Source organism: Coregonus lavaretus (genome assembly GCF_964263955.1).
Source record: "Coregonus lavaretus genome assembly, chromosome: 33".
Taxonomy (NCBI): domain Eukaryota; kingdom Metazoa; phylum Chordata; class Actinopteri; order Salmoniformes; family Salmonidae; genus Coregonus; species Coregonus lavaretus.
Window position 1 is genome coordinate 3,021,900 of NC_140020.1, and position 18,612 is coordinate 3,040,511.

At 41.7% G+C, this 18,612-nt stretch overlaps 1 protein-coding gene across 1 annotated transcript; it reads right to left on the bottom strand.

Annotated features, from left to right (window-relative positions):
• Positions 1-657: 657 nt before the first annotated feature.
• Positions 658-17,587, bottom strand: LOC311108252 (cholesterol 24-hydroxylase-like). Its single transcript, XM_084150873.1, has 15 exons — positions 17,310-17,587; positions 16,984-17,061; positions 16,799-16,880; positions 16,513-16,586; positions 16,200-16,286; positions 12,252-12,390; positions 11,860-11,973; positions 11,408-11,570; positions 11,144-11,209; positions 10,942-11,014; positions 10,762-10,846; positions 7,884-7,994; positions 5,599-5,687; positions 1,461-1,527; positions 658-1,286 (listed from the first exon to the last, which is right to left on the bottom strand). Exons 1-15 carry the CDS (start codon positions 17,456-17,458, stop codon positions 1,131-1,133), a joined length of 1,533 nt encoding a protein of 510 aa, XP_084006999.1. The 5' UTR covers positions 17,459-17,587; the 3' UTR covers positions 658-1,130.
• Between the last annotated feature and the right edge of the window lie 1,025 nt (positions 17,588-18,612).

Consider the following 18,612-nt stretch of genomic DNA (forward strand, 5'->3'; position numbering starts at 1 on the left):
AGTCATCCACATACATAGACACTCTGGCTTTACTCAAAGCCAGTGGCATGTCATTAGTAAAGACTGAAAAAAGTAATGGGCCTAGACAGCTGCCCTGGGGAATTCCTGATTCTACCTGGATTTTGTTGGAGAGGCTTCCATTAAAGAACACCCTCTGTGTTCTGTTAGACAGGTAACTCTGTATCCACAATATAGCAGGTGGAGTAAAGCCATAACACATACGTTTTTCCAGCAGCAGACTATGATCAATAATGTCAAAAGCCACACTGAAGTCTAACAAAACAGCCCCCACAATATCATAAATTTCTCTAAGCCAATCATCAGTCATTTGTGTAAGTGCTGTGCTTGTTGAATGTCCTTCCCTATAAGCATGCTGAAAGTTTGTTAATTTGTTTACTGTAAAATAGCATTGTATCTGGTCAATCCATTTTTTCCAAAAGTTTACTAAGGGTTGGTAACAGGCTGATTGGTTGGCTATTTGAGCCAGTACTATTCTTAGGTAGCGGAATGACTTTTGCTTCCCTCCAAGCCTAGTATATATAGTAAATGCTCTCCAACAGAGGCACTGTGGTAATGTTGGTTAGGAAATTCATCAAATAAGTTAATATATACTTTATAAAGCTCTTTATATAATGTGATAAATTGTATACTGCATACTAACAACATGATAAGAGTGTATTAAACAACAAGGAGTCGGTACAAATACAAACACTCCTATGTCAGGTCTGTCCTAGTCACTCTTCATCAAATAGAACCCTTATATTTAAGATATTATTTCACCATTGATTAAAAAAAATAAACAACTGTTCAAAATCTATTTTAAGAGAACTGAAAGTGAATTCTTATTGTTTTGGTGAGTTTTGGATTACTGTCATTGTTTTGTTTTGGTGTTTGATTGTTTTCTGTTTCCTTGTTTCATTTTGAAAATACAAATGTATGAACACAGGTACAATTTGTTTATGATGTTGACCTGAAACAAGAAAAAAATAAAAAAATAATCTAAAAATCAATTTTCATTAGAAATAGCTAGATATTTTATAAGGCAGAGGCCATTTGCCCCACTAGGAACTATAAGGAATAAGACAAGTAAGTTATAGAGAAGTGCTAGTCATGTTCAGGTCCCAGTCAGGTCAGGCTGCGGGTGTCTGTCCTCGGTGTTTGATGTTACACACCACTCCACTCTTTGGTCTCAAAGTCCCAGTGTCCAGGATGTCAAAGGACTGGCCAGGCAGCAGGCTGAAGTCAAACCTCTGGAGCAGCTTGGCCATCACTACCTTCGCCTCCATCTGTGAACAACAGATCTCTTTAAAGGATGACAAATATGGTGTTCTCAACTATTAAAAAGTATATATTGGCGGCAGTAGTCCAGGAGTAATCTAACTAGGATGGATGATAGGACCAGCACAGAGCACTCCCAAATCAAGTTGTTTCAATGTATTTTCTATGGATAGTCTGCTCACCTGTGCGAAGCTCTGTCCCAGACATGAGCGTGGTCCCAGGGCGAAGGGGTAGTAGCAGTAATAGGGCCTTCAGGACAGAAACAAACACAACATGTCTGTTATTTACGCATCTGTTGCTCATTAAGAAAAACGAGATGGATCGATGTGGCAGTTACTGATGTTTGTCCCCCATAAGACACCATAGGAACAAAGCCAGTATCACTTCCTCAAAATAGTCAGATTGAATCCAAGTTAACTCAAGAAATCTGTAATTAATCGTGGTTTTTGTCGACAAGGTTTTAGTCACGCAATTTTACATCTAGCCAAGGTGTTTAGTGCAGTATTTCTCAAGTAAGAAATGCGCGACATGTTGTCTTATGTAAACAAAGTCCGATCCGCTGCGCTGCTGGGCAGGTCTGTCTCACTGTGTGTGTGTTCTGCCGTACCATCGGATAGAGCCAATCACCACAGCGTTTTATCCTGTGTTAGTGGGAAAGTGGGCACTGTCGAAATCAAAACCCAACCCCCATGTAAGTCATGACGAACTCTGACTTTATGACCAAAGGTAGCCCTTTCCTGCAATCAATGTTCAAAAGTGCCCTCTTTGGCCTCATGGGTGGAATATTATTAATATTTCTCATAATTTCATAATTAATATATATATACTTCTTTAATGAAAATCTTGTGTTTCTATGTTTTGTTATGTTTCAGTCTTCTGTGATGTAAACTCAGAAAAAAAGAAATGTCCCTTTTTCAGGACCCTGTCTTTCAAAGATAATTTGTAAAAATCCAAATAACTTCACAGATCTTCATTGTAAAGGGTTTAGACACTGTTTCCCATGCTTGTTCAATGAACCATAAACAATTAATGAACATGCACCTGTGGAACGGTCGTTAAGACACTAACAGCTTACAGACGGTAGGCAATTAAGGTCACAGTTATGAAAACTTAGGACACTAAAGAGGCCTTTCTACTGACTCTGAAAAACACCAAAAGAAAGATGCTCAGGGTCCCTGCTCATCTGCGTGAACGTGCCTTAGGCATGCTGCAAGGAGGCATGAGGACTGCAGATGTGGCCAGGGCAATAAATTGCAATGTCCGTACTGTGAGATGCCTAAGACAGCGCTACAGGGAGACAGGATGGACAGCTGATCGTCCTCGCTGTGGCAGACCACGTGTAACAACACCTGCACAGGATCGGTACATCCGAACATCACACCTGCGGGACAGGTACAGGATGGCAACATCAACTGCCCGAGTTACACCAGGAACGCACAATCCCTCCATCAGTGCTAAGACTGTCCGCAATATGCTGAGAGAGGTTGGACTGAGGGCTTGTAGGCCTGTTGTAAGGCAGGTCCTCACCAGACATCACCGGAAACAACGTCGCCTATAGGCACAAACCCACCGTCACTGGACCAGACAAGACTGGCAAAAAGTGCTCTTCACTGACGAGTCGCGGTGATGATTGGATTCGCGTTTATCGTCGAAGGAATGAGCGTTACACCAAGGCCTGTACTCTGGAGCGGGATCGATTTGGAGGTGGAGGGTCCGTCATGGTCTGGGGCGGTGCGTCACAGCATCATCGGACTGAGCTTGTTGTCATTGTAGGCAATCTCAACGCTGTGCAATACAGGGAAGACATCCTCCTCCGTCATGTGGTACCCTTCCTGCAGGCTCATCCTGACATGACCCTCCAGCATGACAATGCCACCAGCCATACTGCTTGTTCTGTGCGTGATTTCCTGCAAGACAGGAACGTCAGTGTTCTGCCATGGCCAGCAAAGAGCCTGCATCTCAATCCCATTGAGCACGTCTGGGACCTGTTGGATCGGAGGGTGAGGGCTAGGGCCATTCCCCACAGAAATGTCCGGGAACTTGCAGGTGCCTTGGTGGAAGAGTGGGGTAACATCTCACAGCAAGGACTGGCAAATCTGGTGCAGAACATGAGGAGGAGATGCACTGCAGTACTTAATGCAGCTGGTGGCCACACCAGATACTGACTGTTACTTTTGATTTTGACCCCCCTTTGTTCAGGGACACATTATTCAATTTCTGTTAGTCACATGTCTGTGGAACTTTTTCAGTTTATGTCTCAGTTGTTGAATCTTGTTATGTTCATACAAATATTTACACATGTTAAGTTTGCTGAAATTAAACGCAGTTGACAGTGAGAGGACGTTTCTTTTTTTGTTGAGTTTATATAAAGTGTAATATTGGGATATAAACTTAAAATTGAATACATTTCAACTCTATATCTGACATGATACAGGTGTCTTCTTTTTTATAAGCCCATAACCATGTGTGTGAGGTGTATGCTTTTGTTTCAAAGTAGATTTGTTTAAGACTACCAAGAATAATTCTGTGTGACCCTGATTTAGCCCACTGCAGTAAAAGGTTAACCTACTTGCACTTTTTAGTCAATTTTGTCAATGGAATAAATGTTTCTGACTAATATCGATGTCACATACAGTGCATTTGGAAAGTATTCAGACCCCTTCACTTTTTCCACATATTGCTACGTTACAGCCTTATTCTAAAATGGATTAAATTGTTTTTTTCTCTCATCAATCTACACACAATACTGACAATAATGAGAAAGTAAAACCAGGTTTTTAGAAATTTTTGCTAATTTATTACAAATAAAAAACGGAAATATCACATTTACATATGTATTCAGACTCAGTACTTTGTTTAAGCACCTTTGGCAGTGATTACAGCCTTGAGTCTTCTTGAGTATGACGCTACAAGCTTGGCACATCTGTATTTGGAGAGTTTCTCCGCAGATCCTCTCAAGCTCTGTCAGGTTGGATGGGGAGCGTCGCTGCACAGCTATTTTCAGGTCTCTCCAGAGATCGGGTTCAAGTCCGGGCTCTGGCTGGGCCACACAAGGACATTCAGAGACTTGTCCCGAAGCCACTCCTGCGTTGTCTTGGCTGTGTGCTTAGGGTCATTGTCCTGTTGGAAGGTGAACCTTCGCCCCAGTCTGAGGTCCTGAGCGCTCTGGAGCAGGTTTTCATCAAGGATCTCTCTGTACTTTGCTCCGTTCATCTTTCCCTCGATCCTGACTAGTCTCCCAGTCCTTGCCGCTGAAACACATCCCCACAGCATGATGCTGCCACCATCATGCTTCAGCTGAGGGATGGTGCCTGGTTTCCTCCAGATGTGACGCTTGACATTCAGGCAAAGGTGTTCAACCTTGGTTTCATCAGACCAGAGAAACTTGTTTCTCATGGTCTGAGAGTCCTTTAGGTGCCTTCTGGCAAACTCCAAGTGGGCTGTCATGTGCCTTTTACTGAGGAGTGGCATCCGCCTGGCTACAACACCATAAAGGACTGATTGGTGGAGTGCTGCAGAGATGGTTGTCCTTCTGGAAGTGTCTCCCATCTCCACAGAGGAACTCTGGAGTTCTGTCAGAGTGACCATCGGGTTCTTGGTCAACTCCCTGACCAAGGCCCTTCTCCCCCGATTGCTCAGTTTGGCGGGGTGGTCAGCTCTAGGAAGAGTCTTGGTGGTTCCAAACTTCTTCCATTTAAGAATGATGGAGGACACTGAGTTCTTGGTGACCTTCAATGCTGCAGACATTTTTTGGTACCCTTCCCCAGAACTGTGCATCGACAAAATCCTGTCTCAGAGCTCTACGGACAATTCCTTCGACCTCATGGCCTGGTTTTTGCTCTGACATCTACTGTCAACTGTGGGACCTTATATAGACAGGTGTGTGCCTTTCCAAATCATGTCCAATCAATTGAATTTACCACAAGTGGACTCCAATCAAGTTGTAGAAACAGCTCAAGGATGATCAATGCAAACAGGATGCACCTGAGCTCAATTTTGAGTCTCAAAGCAAAGGGTCTGAATACTTATGTAAATAAAGGTATTTCTGTTTATATATTTGTAATACATTTGCAAACATTTCTAAAAACGTGTTTTCTCTTTGTCATTATGGGATATTGTGTGTAGATTGATGAGGAAAATTGGTTTTTTAATCCATTTAAGAATAAGGCTGTAACGTTTTTAAAAATGTGGGAAAAGTGAAGGGGTCTGAATACTTCACGAATGCACTGTATGCCGTTTTCAACGAGAGAAGTTCTGCTTTAATCAATTAAAATGTTGTAAAGAAAAAATAAAACAATAAAAATGTATCGGGTGACTTACTTGGCAGCGTCTGGATGGAACCTCTCTGGGTCAAACTTCAGCGGGTCCTCAAAGAACTTATCCAACCTTCCACAGACATATGAACTGAACTGTAAACAGACAAGATAGGGGCAAACATAAAAGATGTAAGACAGTTCAGGAAATAAAATAAAAATACAATTCCAAACCCAAAATAGTTAATGAGGTGTTGACTACACTGTTAAAATGAAGTGCTTTGTAACACCAAACTGAGCTGCCACCAACTTGAAGGAGATGAAACCTTAACTTTGCTGGAGTATTGAAACACATCACCCTGAGATGTTTTGAAACATTACATGGTTTGATGTAACATCACTAAATCAAATATTGTGCAACACCTTGCCAAGGACTGGGAGCATTAACAGAAAAGGTTGAAAACACTATTTTGGTGTTTCGAGTCCTGTCTATTGCAGAATTAGATCCCTTTGTCTGGTGTCTTAATGTTTAACATTGTGTTATGTATTTGATCATTTGCCATTATACTGTATACCATTTTGGCAGGCATTGTCAAGCACAGCGTTCAAACCACCAGCAGTAACTGGAAGTTGAACTGCAAGAACTGAGGACTCTGCACTGGCCTCTTCAACTGAAAAACAAGAATGTGGGAATGGCTGCTGTCCTCATTGAATGTCAAATTGCCTCATGGTTTTGATATCCGTTCATCATGATACATTACACCACATGGTACAACAAGCTTAATACCAATATAGAAATATAGTTTTCTTTCTTCAAAACATGCATACAACATTGTGTGAAAGAATCATATTCTAAAAACTTTGAATTACCCACAATCCTTTAAAAACAGAGTCACGCGTCAAGATAGGAAATGCAAGGAGATTAAAACCAAAGACTTCAATCACTATTGTCTCTCTCTTGGTTATCCTCATGAAAGATACTTACATTTTGAGCAACATATTAAAAGTTGGATTTACATTATTTTGCTAAAATGAAATGACAAATCATTGAAAAAATATTTATTTTTGGGTTATTTTGACACATTATTGACACAGTTATGAAATGACAGAGTGGATACAGATAGGTGGGAGAGGGGAATTTAACCCCGGTCTTTGGTGGGCAAGGGGTGACCTGTCTAAGCCTGGTGTGTTACTGCTAGACCAGGGGCTCTGCACGACTTACATTCATTTTTATGAAGTATATGTTTGTTGATTTTTTTAATGTTGATTTTAATTCACCCCAGAATTATTTCTTAGTGTGGCTGCGTGGTTGAGTGGGTCAAATTTCAACTAAATGTACCATCTCACTGCCCCTCCTGTTTCTAATCTGTCAAAATAAAGCATTTTTTTAAAATCTGGTGGAATTCCACCAAAAATATTCTCCATAGCCCCTTACACATTTACATTTTAGTCATTTAGCAGACGCTCTTATCCAGAGCATACATTATTATTTTTATTTTTTCATACTGGCCCCCCGTGGGAATCGAACCCACAACCCTGGCGTTGCAAACGCCATGCTCTACCAACTGAGCTACATCCCTGCCGGCCATTCCCTCCCCTACCCTGGACGACGCTGGGCCAATTGTGCGCCGCCCCATGGTTCTTATCATCAATTAATATTTAGGCTATAAACATTTGCATTTCTAAACCATTGATTGTATGAGAAACACAGTTTTTGTGTATTGATGCTGCGTTTTACATTCACTGAAACCCCAAAAAGTGTTTTCACAACACTCTCTTAAAAACATCAATATTCAGGTTGAAGAACCACTTTGGGTGTTTCAGAGTTCCAACATGTCTGTTTTAAAACACAGTCTGTGTATTAAAACACTTAACATTGGGTTTACATTCAAACACCCAGCGCTCAGCTTAGGTGCACTACTTTTCATGGTTTCATTACAGTATCATGGTGTTTTGAGACTTTCTATTTTTACAGTGTAACAGGAAAAAAGTAAATTATAGAAGAATTCTTAAATAATTAAGAGTACATTGAGGTATGAACCATACTGGCTTGGACAAGGATACTTACTTTACTGTATTGAGGTACCACAGTGTATCACATGTTAACACCATAACTAAACTTAGAGATATTAAAGGGATACTTTGGGATTTTAATCTACTTCCCAAGAGTCAGATGAACTTGTGGATACCATTTTATGTGTCTGTGTCCAGTATGAAGGAAGTTAGAGGGAGTTTTGCGAGCAAATGCTAACTAGCATTAGCGCAATGACGAAGTCTATGGGTATCTGCTAGCATGTATCCCTTTAACATACAACAACACTCATCCACATTGATTTTGAGGTGACTACTCACGAAGCATGAGACTCCTGCTGGGACGGGGATGCCGTTGATGACGATGTCGTTGGGGATGAAACGAGAAGTGCCTGGTGCTGTAGGGTACAACCTTAGAGTCTCCTTCAAAACCTGACGGGGGAGATTATATTAATCAAACACAACATGCTGATTAACCATGTGAAGAGTTACCTGACCTGAGACTTGAACACTTACGTTAGCTCCCTTAGCTAAATCCCACTGGGAACAGACGTCAATTCAACGTCTAGTTTCGATTTACATTTGATTGAGTTGTCAACGTGAATTCAACTTGAAATCAACAAACATTGTCACCATGTCATTGGATTTTGGTTAAAAGAATGCCCTTACATTGATGACTTTTTGCAAATCCAATCAGTTTTCCAAGTCATCACATTTATTTTTTGGGTTGAAATGAAGTGGAAACAATGTTGATAATGGGATGCAATGCCTAGGCTTTAGCTCAGCCGGCTAATACAGTCTTGCAGCATGCAGACGAACCGGGATAACATCCAGTTGGTCACACAACTGCTGTTAATATAGTACAAGTATAGCATTGTATAAAATAGCATACTAGTAATTAGTATCAAATCTAATTTTATCTGTCAAATGCGCCGAATACAACAGGTGTAGACCTTACTGTGAAATGCTTACATTCAAGCCCTTAACCAACAATGCAGTTTCAAGAAAAATAACAGTTGAGAAAATATTAGTACAGGAGGGGACTAAGCACACTGAGGGGCACCCGTGTTGAGGATCAGCGTGGCAGATGTGTTGTTGCCTACCCTTACCAACTGGGGGCGGCCCATCAGGAAGTCCAGGATGCAGTTGCAGAGGGAGATGTTTAGTCCCAGGGTCCTTAGCTTAGTGATGAGCTTTGAGGGCACTATGGTGTTGAACGCTGAGCTGTAGTCAATGAACAGAATTTTCACGTAGGTTTTCCTTTTGTCCAGGTGTGAAAGGCCAGTATGTGGGGAGTGCAATAGAGATTGCGTCATCTGTCGATCTGTTGGGGTGGTATGCAATTTGGAGTGGGTCTAGGGTTTCTGGGATGATGGTGTTGATGTGAGCCAAGACCAGCCTTTCAAAGAACTTCATGGCTACAGACGTGAGTGCTACGGGTCGATAGTTATTTAGGCAGGTTACCTTGGTGTTTTTGGGCACAGAGACTATGGTGGTCTGTTTGAAACATGTAGGTATTACACACTCGGTCAGGGACAGGTTGAAAATGTCAGTGAAGACACTTGCCAGTTGATCAGAGCATGCTCTGAGTACGAGTCCTGGTAATCCGTCTGGCCCTGCAGCCTTGTGAATGTTGACCTATTTAAAGGTCTTACTCACATCAGCTACGGAGAGCATGATCACACAAAACAGCTGGTGATCTCATGCATGCTTCAGTGTTGCTTGCCTCGAAGCGCACATAGAACTCTGTAGCTCAGCTGGTATAGCACGGCGCTTGTAACGCCAAGGTAGTGGGTTCGATCCCCGGGACCACCCATACACAAAAATGTATGCACGCATGACTGTAAGTCGCTTTGGATAAAAGCGTCTGCTAAATGGCATATTATTATTATTATTAAGTAATTTAGCTTGTCTGGTAGGCTTGTGTCACTGGGCAGCTCATGGATGGGCTTCCCTTTGTAGTCCGTAATAGTTTGCAGGCCCTGCCACATTCGACGAGTGTCGGAGCCAGTGTAGTAGGATTCAATCTTAGTCCTGTATTGACGCTTTGCCTGTTTGATTGTTTGTTGGAGGGCATAAAGGGATTTCTTATAAGCGTCAAGGTTAGAGTTCAGCTCCTTGAAAGCGGCAGCTCTACCCTTTAACTCAGTGCGGATGTTGCCTGTAATCCATGGCTTCATGTTGGGGTATGTACGTAAGGTCACTGTGGGGACGACGTCATCGATGCACTTATTGATGAAGCCGGTGACTGATGTGGTATACTCGTCAATGCCATCGGATGAATTCCGGAACATATTCCAGTCTGTGCTAGAAAAACAGTAATGTAGCTTAGTATCTGCGTCGTCTGACCACTTCCGTATTGAGCGAATCACTGGTACTTCCTGCTTTAGTTTTTGCTTGTAAACAGGAATCAGGAGGATAGAATTATGTTCAGATTTGTCAAATGGAGGGTGAGGGAGAGCTTTGTATGCATCTCTGTGTGTGGAGTAAAGGTGGTCTAGAGTTATCTATTTATTTGGTTGCACATGTGACATGCTGGTAGAAATTAGGTAAGTTTCCCTGCATTAAAGTCCCCGGCCACTAGGAGCGCCGCCTCTGGATGAGCATTTTCTTGTTTGCTTATGGCCTTATACAGCTCATTGAGTGCGGTCCCGTTGGAGTTTATTCTCCAATGATTGCACGTTGGCCAATACGACGGGTTACCCACTCACCGACGAATTCTCACAAGGCACCCGGACCTGCGTCCCCTGTATCGGCGTCTCTTCTTCATGTGAATGATGGCGATTTGGGCCTGGTCCTTCACATCAGACTCGTTAAAGAAAAAATCTTTGTCCAGTTCGAGGTGAGTAAGCGCTGTTCTGATATCCAGAAGCTCTTTTCGGTCATAAGAGACGCTGGCAGAGTGTGCGACTCTTTGTTTTTATAGCTTACAGAAACATTATGTACAAAATAAGTTACAAACAACGCAAAAAAACTCACAAAATACCACAAGTGGTTAGGAGCCCGTAAAACGGCAGCCATCTCCTCCGGCGCCATTCTATCAGCCATCGTACAACATCGTATAACGTACAACATGGTTTCTGTTTATAGATGTCAGTTCCTATTCTAAATCCTGGATCTGGTTTGTAGCTCCATTGCTGTCACTGTCACATCAATGACAAGACAGCACAAACAGACCTGGGACAGGTAGGTCATTTACCTGAGACAGGTAGGTCATTTTCCCCAGGTCGTCAAAGCTGATTTCCTGTTTCATCCCGATGACATCATCCACTTCCTGCTTCACCCTGGAGAGGTCAGAGACACTCACAAACTCAACCAACCTGTTTTTATTACAGAAATGATCAATAACCAAAATAGAAATTATGAAAACAAGTCCTACTTTGTCAATATCTCTGGCAGCCTTCCCAGTTCCATGACGGCAAAAGCTAGTTGATTGGCTGTTGTCTCTTGCCCTGTTATGATTAAAACAACAAAAGTACTGTCACTGTTGTTTCTTCAAACTTCAATTGTGTGGGAAAAACTATATTAATAAGATGGATTCATAAAAAATGAAGAATAGCACTTGTTTCAGGGAGACGTACCCGCAATGAAGAACGTCACAAAGTTGTCCAGCATAACCTCCTCATCATCGTTTGCTATGTTTTCCTCTGAAATGATGGATATATATCAGTTTACAGCATTGAGACAATAGTGCTACTGAACCTCATCAATAACAGGACTGTTTTGGCAAGCACTTGTCTCACAATTTCACATGCAGAGCCACAGGTAAAAGGTCTTGTCATGAACAGTGGCAGGAGTTGGCAAGACAGAACAAACAGAACTGGGATCAGGCTACTACAACATGCCTTTGCCAGCCGTCTTGAGGATCTGTGTGAGGATGTCTTTTGGAACGTCCTCGCCATTTTGGACGGCCATTTTCCTCTGGTTGATCCACTGTCTGCCTGTCGAACGCAGCAGCTGAACAGACTTCTTCACCTCGTTGATGAACTTCTTGTTCTTTGGGTAGAGCTAGAAATATGACATCCAACCATTTCTTTAAAGCCCATCTAGGGACTGACGCTATAAAATGCATTATGGTGCATTTAGCCACATCTTACAGGCTTCCTACTCGGAAGGATGGCAACAAGAGACTAGGGTGCATTAGACATAACTATTCATGAGTGTCAATGTTTTAACTGTATTTGTTTCTTATAAAATAGGATTTTGTTCTCATGAAACTGTAGGATTTCAAATAGATAAATGAATAAAGCCATCGTTCTTGAGAAGCATCACTAACATACTTTATGTAACTATTTACCTGGAAGGTGGAGTCTCTGAGATAGTAGACCATTCCCTTCAGACACATCTCTATGGCGTTGGGGAACGGAGTGTCACTCTCCTTCAGTAGATCCAGCTCCACTCCAAACGCCACCTACAGATTATATAAAAACAGAGGATTGACAACTTCTTACAACATGATAAGGTAAAACTCCTGGTTCTAGTTATGCTAATTGTAGCTAGCACATTGGCTTGCTTAGACTAAATTGTATATAGCTTAGGTAATGAGTGTGTTATCAGTTGTCATAAGCAAAACACAGCCTGTTATGACTATTTTACTGTCATATATAGAAACAAATGTAGCTTTATAACAGAAAGAATCAAGTGTAAGGGCAGTGTGGTGATCTGAGGGGAACAGGACGTGACTGTTACCTTAGTGATGACATCCAATGTCACACAGTTGAACAAGTGGTGCATGTTGGCAGCTGTGTTGTTGTCAGCCATGTCCGCCAGTTTATCCATCAGGTTCTCTGCCCTCTCGTTGAACGCACCCATCTGACCCCGCAGGTACCTAGCAATACACAGCAATGATGGATGGATTCTTGGTATTCTTTCTTAAAACTGCATTGTTGGTTAAGGGCTTGTAAGCATTTCACTGTAAGGTCTACACCTGTTGTATTCGGCGCATGTGACAAATCAAATTTGATTTGATTTGATGGATGAACAGATGGATGGCTGGAAGGCTTGATCAATGGAGTGATCAATGAGTCGATTGATCAATCGATTATTACATAATTACATCCTTAACCTTGTTCTGAACACCTCCAAAACAAAGGTCATGTGGTTTGGTAAGAAGAATGCCCCTCTCCCCACCGGTGTGATTACTACCTCTGAGGGTTTAGAGCTTGAGGTAGTCACCTCATACAAGTACTTGGGAGTATGGCTAGACAGTTCACTGTCCTTCTCTCAGCACATATCAAAGCTGCAGGCTAAGGTTAAATCTAGACTTGGTTTCAGTGGCGGCTCCTGAAAAAATTCTCAGGGGGGGCAATTTTTCTGATGATTTAGGTGACCTACACACATTTTAAAAAAGATATGTCCAGCAACAACATGAAGACAGGGGCAGCATATAAGTCAATACCAGAAGCATTTATTGACTGATCTCAAAAGTGTTGGCTTACCAGGGTTGGTGGAGCCCTCAGTTTCATCTTTGCCTCGCAAAGCTAACTCAAACACTCCGCAAAACTTCACACACTGGATTAGCCGGCTGAGGATGTGGCGGTTCTTGCTAATGTCGTAGTAAATATATTTGTTATAGTGAATATGGAATATGATATGTTGAGTAAAATGTTGTGCTAAGATCTATTTAGGTCAGGAGCTGGTTATAAGTTCTGTTCCTATCCAATAACAATGGACAAAAGGGTCCTATCTTGTCAGCCTTGTCAGCAGGTGGCCAAGGACAACACCCACGCCATAGGCCTCTCAGTTCTTCCAACTCACGAGTTCTTGCTCTGAGGACACACACACACACACACACAAACACACACACACACACATCATCACTGTTAAACACACACACACACACACACACACACACACACATCATCACTGTTAAACACACACACACACACAAAAATCCCCTCTCTTAGGCTGAACATTTGAAGACAGAGAACCCGACTCAGAGCCAATGTAACAGTGACAGTAGCCTGGAGGGGACCTCGCCCAACTCATCAGGACCAATCAGAAGATCAGAACTACTAGATTCAACCTGCTTCATTTATTGCATAAAATGTCTGCACACAATGTTTCGGGGCTCTCTTCAGATAATAATAATAATAATAATAATATGCCATTTAGCAGACGCTTTTATCCAAAGCGACTTACAGTCATGCGTGCATACATTTTTGTGTATGGGTGGTCCCGGGGATCGAACCCACTACCTTGGCGTTACAAGCGCCGTGCTCTACCAGCTGAGCTACAGAAAGTGGATACTCATGGATGCGCATCGCAATTGTAAAATGTCAACACAATTGGAGACACCACGTCATTTTTGGAGACATGTTATTGACAGTAAACTATTGTAGATGCGACTGCTAACTAAATAAAACATTTTAGCTGGCTAGCTAATCATCTTAGCTAAATGTGGGGCAAACAATTCAGTTATTTACCGTTAATTTGAGGGATTGGGGTGAAAGAAATCGAGTTACATAGTGATACTTTACGATATACTGTATTGACAATATCGCAATATTTTAGCGCTAGTTGGCTGTACCTGCACCAAAACACCATTATTGTTCCTTCATAGCTTGTTCTCAATCTTTTCACATTGGGAGCCAATTTGTTTTCAGCACTTTTATTTCCATGACTGATCAAAACTCGTTCTCATGGCTTTCCGATCCCTCTGCAACAGACATATGGTGCGCAATAAAATCACAGTATCGAATCGCAATACGTATAGAATCATGAGACTCGCAATGCATATATCTTATCGTGAGGTTCCTGGCAATTCCCAGCCCAAGTTCATTTGCCACAACAAATCTCTTCGCTAGCAAACGCGATGTCTTCTCCAAAACGGCAATGTGTCTCCAGCAATGTTTACTTTTTTGACGTTCTATGGCATCTCCACTTTCCAAGCATATATGACCACATGTAATATTTTGGTAAGTGATGCAAATAGTGAACTATGTAGGGCCAGGATGTAAAATATATGTAGCTGCAGCAATTTCTCTTATCTGATATGGTAAGTAATGGGGCTTAATGTATAGCTCCCTAAGAGTTTGACGAACGGGTCCGTGCACGCGATTCCAGATATCTTTACCTCTGAATAAACTGCCTTTATTATACCATATCCACCCTGTCCAAAGTCTCTACTTGGTCTCAGTTCTCCAGTAAACTTGTGATTATCAACACTAACCTCATCGTTGTGGCGGCGGACAGCTAGCCTGTATCCCTCATCCAGTTGAGTGGCAATGTTATTTTTTCGTTCGTACCAATTTTTGGAAAATCCTCGGGTGTAGGACTTTCCGCCTTTAGTAGAAACCTGTTGAATTATTAAATTTGGTCTGGGAGGTCCTAATTGTTTCGTTGCCAATTTATCTTCATTTGTTCGCCGACAAAAAGGAACTTCTTTCAAAGACACAATCCGCTCTTTTCTTAGTTACGTTCATGGTTACGTTACGTATGACGAAAGCGCGTAAGTGCAAGCCCTCAGACACCCATAGAGATTGTATTGAAAGCTCTGAAATTTGAAAAAAATAGATTTTACATGGGAGTCTATGACAGACTTCTGGGCGATTTTCAACCTGACTGAAATCGCCCCAAAAGGGGGGGGAGCCATTTGAAGCACGACTTTAGCCTGATTGGACATTACAACACTGATAACTACTGTTGCCGTGATATAATTGATTAGAAAAAAAATCCCTTCCTTTTCCCGTTTGGCAGTGCGTCGCCCATATCGCCCTATTGAACACACCGCCCCTGCTTGGTTTCCTCTATCGTAATCGCTCCTCTTTCACCCCAGCTGCCAAACTAACCCTGATTCAGATGACCATCCTACCCATGCTAGATTACGGAGACGTAATTTATAGATCGGCATGTAAGGGTGCTCTCGAGCGGCAGATGTTCTTTACTAGATGTTCGCCCCCCTATCTGAGATACCTACTGCAGCCCTCATCCTCCACATACAACACCCGTTCTGCCAGTCACATTCTGTTAAAGGTCCACAAAGCACACACATCCCTGGGTCGCTCCTCTTTCCAGTTCGCTGCAGCTAGCGACTGGAACGAGCTGCAAAAAACACTCAAACTGGACAGTTTTATCTCCATCTCTTCATTCAACGACTCAATCATGGACACTCTTACTGACAGTTGTGGCTGCTTCGCGTGATGTATTGTTGTCTCTACCTTCTTGCCCTTTGTGCTGTTGTCTGTGCCCAATAATGTTTGTACCATGTTTTGTGCTGCTGCCATGTTGTGTTGCTGCCATGTTGTGTTGCTACCATGATGTGATGCTACCATGATGTGATGCTACCATGTTGTGTTGCTACCATGATGTGATGCTACCATGATGTTGTTATGTTGTGTTGCTACCATGCTGTGTTGTCATGTGTTGCTGCCATGCTATGTTGTTGTCTTAGGTCTCTCTTTATGTAGTGTTGTGGTGTCTCTCTTGTTGTGGTGTGTTTTGTCCTATATTTTTATTTTTATTTTTAATCCCAGCCCCGGTTCGCGCAGGAGGCCTTTTGCCTTTTGGTAGGCCGTCATTGTATATAAGAATTTGTTCTTAACTGACTTGCCTAGTGAAATCAAGGTAAGAAAATACATATATATATATATATATATATATATACAAAAAATAATGTGAAATGGATAAGTGACTTACAGACTGCTGAAGGCAGGGTCCATTATTCTTCGCTGTTTGTACCACACATCATGATTCTGTGCTGTGACCAGGCCACTTCCCAAAAACCTATGGAGAAGAAGGACAACAGAGTATTTACCCTAACACTGAATCAACTGACCAGTGACCAAGTTGTCCTGTTTGAATGTCTATATGCTGTGTAGGCTACGCATGCAATAACCAGCATTAGGAGGGATTGTATTGAAATAGTTTGTACTGACCAAAACGTTGACACAATAAGTAGTAGTAGGAAGTATATTTAGATAACATTAATAAAACAATACTGAGGACTCACCTCTGTCCAAACAGGTTGAAGAGACGCTTGTAGACCAGTGAGTCTTTGGGGTACTTTGGTGACATCAGGACTTCCTGTGGAGACAAAGCAAAGTGTCAGTTTGGTTTGAAGGGGGAATTGAGGAAATTGGTTATTTTACAGCACTTTCATTTCAGAAATGAAGATGCTAAAATTTAGAATTACACTAATCTCAGTTAACCCAGAACTAGAATCTTGCTTAATTTGGTCAGATGTTTACATAGTCTGTCCATCAGAGATTATAATTATAGTAATTTCCCAGGTTTACCTTGGTGGTATCAGGACAGGTGACACACAGCATCACAACATGCAACCCATTAATACGGTACACAGGTCCATATGTCTCAGACCTGTCAAAGATGCAATAGATCTTTATTGTCCCAGGATTCACAACACCTGATTCAATGTGTGTGCGTCTGTGTGTGACCACTGCTGCTCCAGCGTTCAACTCACCATTCCAGGAATTTGTCGTGGATAACTCGACCATTGCTCATCTCACGCAGAATGGTTGGGGAATGTCCAAATATAAAACTGGGGGAGAACAAGAGACGGTTTAATCCATAACTGAAAAATAAGGATGTTATGACATGAGAGATACTTTCACCTTGTGAAAATGAAAAAGACAGGTGAAACAGCGACCCTAGCGGCTGTTGAGGTTAACTTTCACCTAGTTCCTTATCAACAAATCTGATGCATTATGTTGTCACTCAATATAGTTGAAACTAATATTTAGCTACAGCGTTTTAAAATATTATTCAAGTTACATAATACTGACTCACCTATCCCTTGGTGGTCCCGGTATGTGATCATATTTCAGATGAATATATTTTATGTAAAGACAAAAAATGAGAAACGCGATCAAAATCAAACCAAGCAGGCATATAAGCAAATAACCGATCCAACTTGCAATCAAATGAAAAAGTGCCATATTGCCGAAGACTAGATAGCTCGCGGTGACCGTGCAAACCAGTTATGTGGTCGTTTTTTTTGACGGAATTTGGTCACAGATAGTCCTAGCAGCAGAGAGGAAGAGGCGAAGCGAGAGGGTTTACTCCGCCCAAAATCGGATCATTAATTATTATGGAGTGGCTGCGATTCCGGATATTCTGGAACCCGATTTGCCGTGACTATTGATACAGAGATTTCTGCGCATGAGCGGTAGCTGCTGTCCACACCTGTTTACGTAGCTTCTGCTCAGTGTTCCCTGTTTCGGGCTGCGTAGGACATTTTACTGGCCAGAGGTTGAACAGGTACTTGTTCGGTACTTGCATGATCATTGAGTGGTTAAAGCGCAGATTGTTTTTTGCCCCATTGCAAAACTTTTTTCAGGAATTCTGGCTAGTGGCTACGATATGGCAGCAACTGTGAATATTAGCCTACATCACCATACAAAACGCAGATTGTTTTTGCTAGGGACTGCGTCCTGCTTGTTCAACCGCAATATAATTTACAACAGACAGAGAAGGTTGTATTGTCTTCAATAAAAATGTTCGTTCAAATTGCTGCAGGTTTTTATTTATTTAAGCTGTTCAGAAATATGAGGCAGAGATAGGCTACATTATCATGGTTCAGAAGAGGGTGAGTAAAGAGAGAAATGTAAAGGGAGGTGGAGTGTGAGCAGTCGCTACATAGTGTGTGTAAAATTATTGTCTACATTCGTTTTTGACACATTTACTCTATTGCAGACATCTTAATGCATACTTTTAAATTATATTAATTATATTATTTTAGCTTAACATAATAAATAAATAAATATATGGGCCAGGAGAAACTGTAATCCATGGTTCAGTTTTCTTTAAACAGCCTCTACAAACTTCAGCTAACCACAAGCTAACAATCAATGTAAGTGATGGGGGTGTGTGACCATTTTCTTTTTAATGGCCAAATCACCTTTAAATAACATCAAACCAAATATGGAGTTGATTTGAATTGATTTCAGGTGATATGGACATTAATTCAAATCTTGGTAGTGTTACCAGTAGTTAATTACTGTTTTACCATGTAGCGATGTGGCTAATTAGTGGAACTACACAGTACGTTTTTTGCAAAAAGAGAAGAAAATATGGGTGAAATATAGAATTT

Coding starts and splice junctions, on each gene's coding strand:
- LOC311108252 (XM_084150873.1), bottom strand. CDS start 17,458: ATGGCACTTTTTCATTTGATTGCAAGTTGGATCGGTTATTTGCTTATA. Junction 11,571..11,859: donor TCAGAGACTCCACCTTCCAG/GTAAATAGTTAC, acceptor TCATATTTCTAG/CTCTACCCAAAGAACAAGAA. Junction 1,528..5,598: donor TTCCATCCAGACGCTGCCAA/GTAAGTCACCCG, acceptor TCTGTCCTGAAG/GCCCTATTACTGCTACTACC.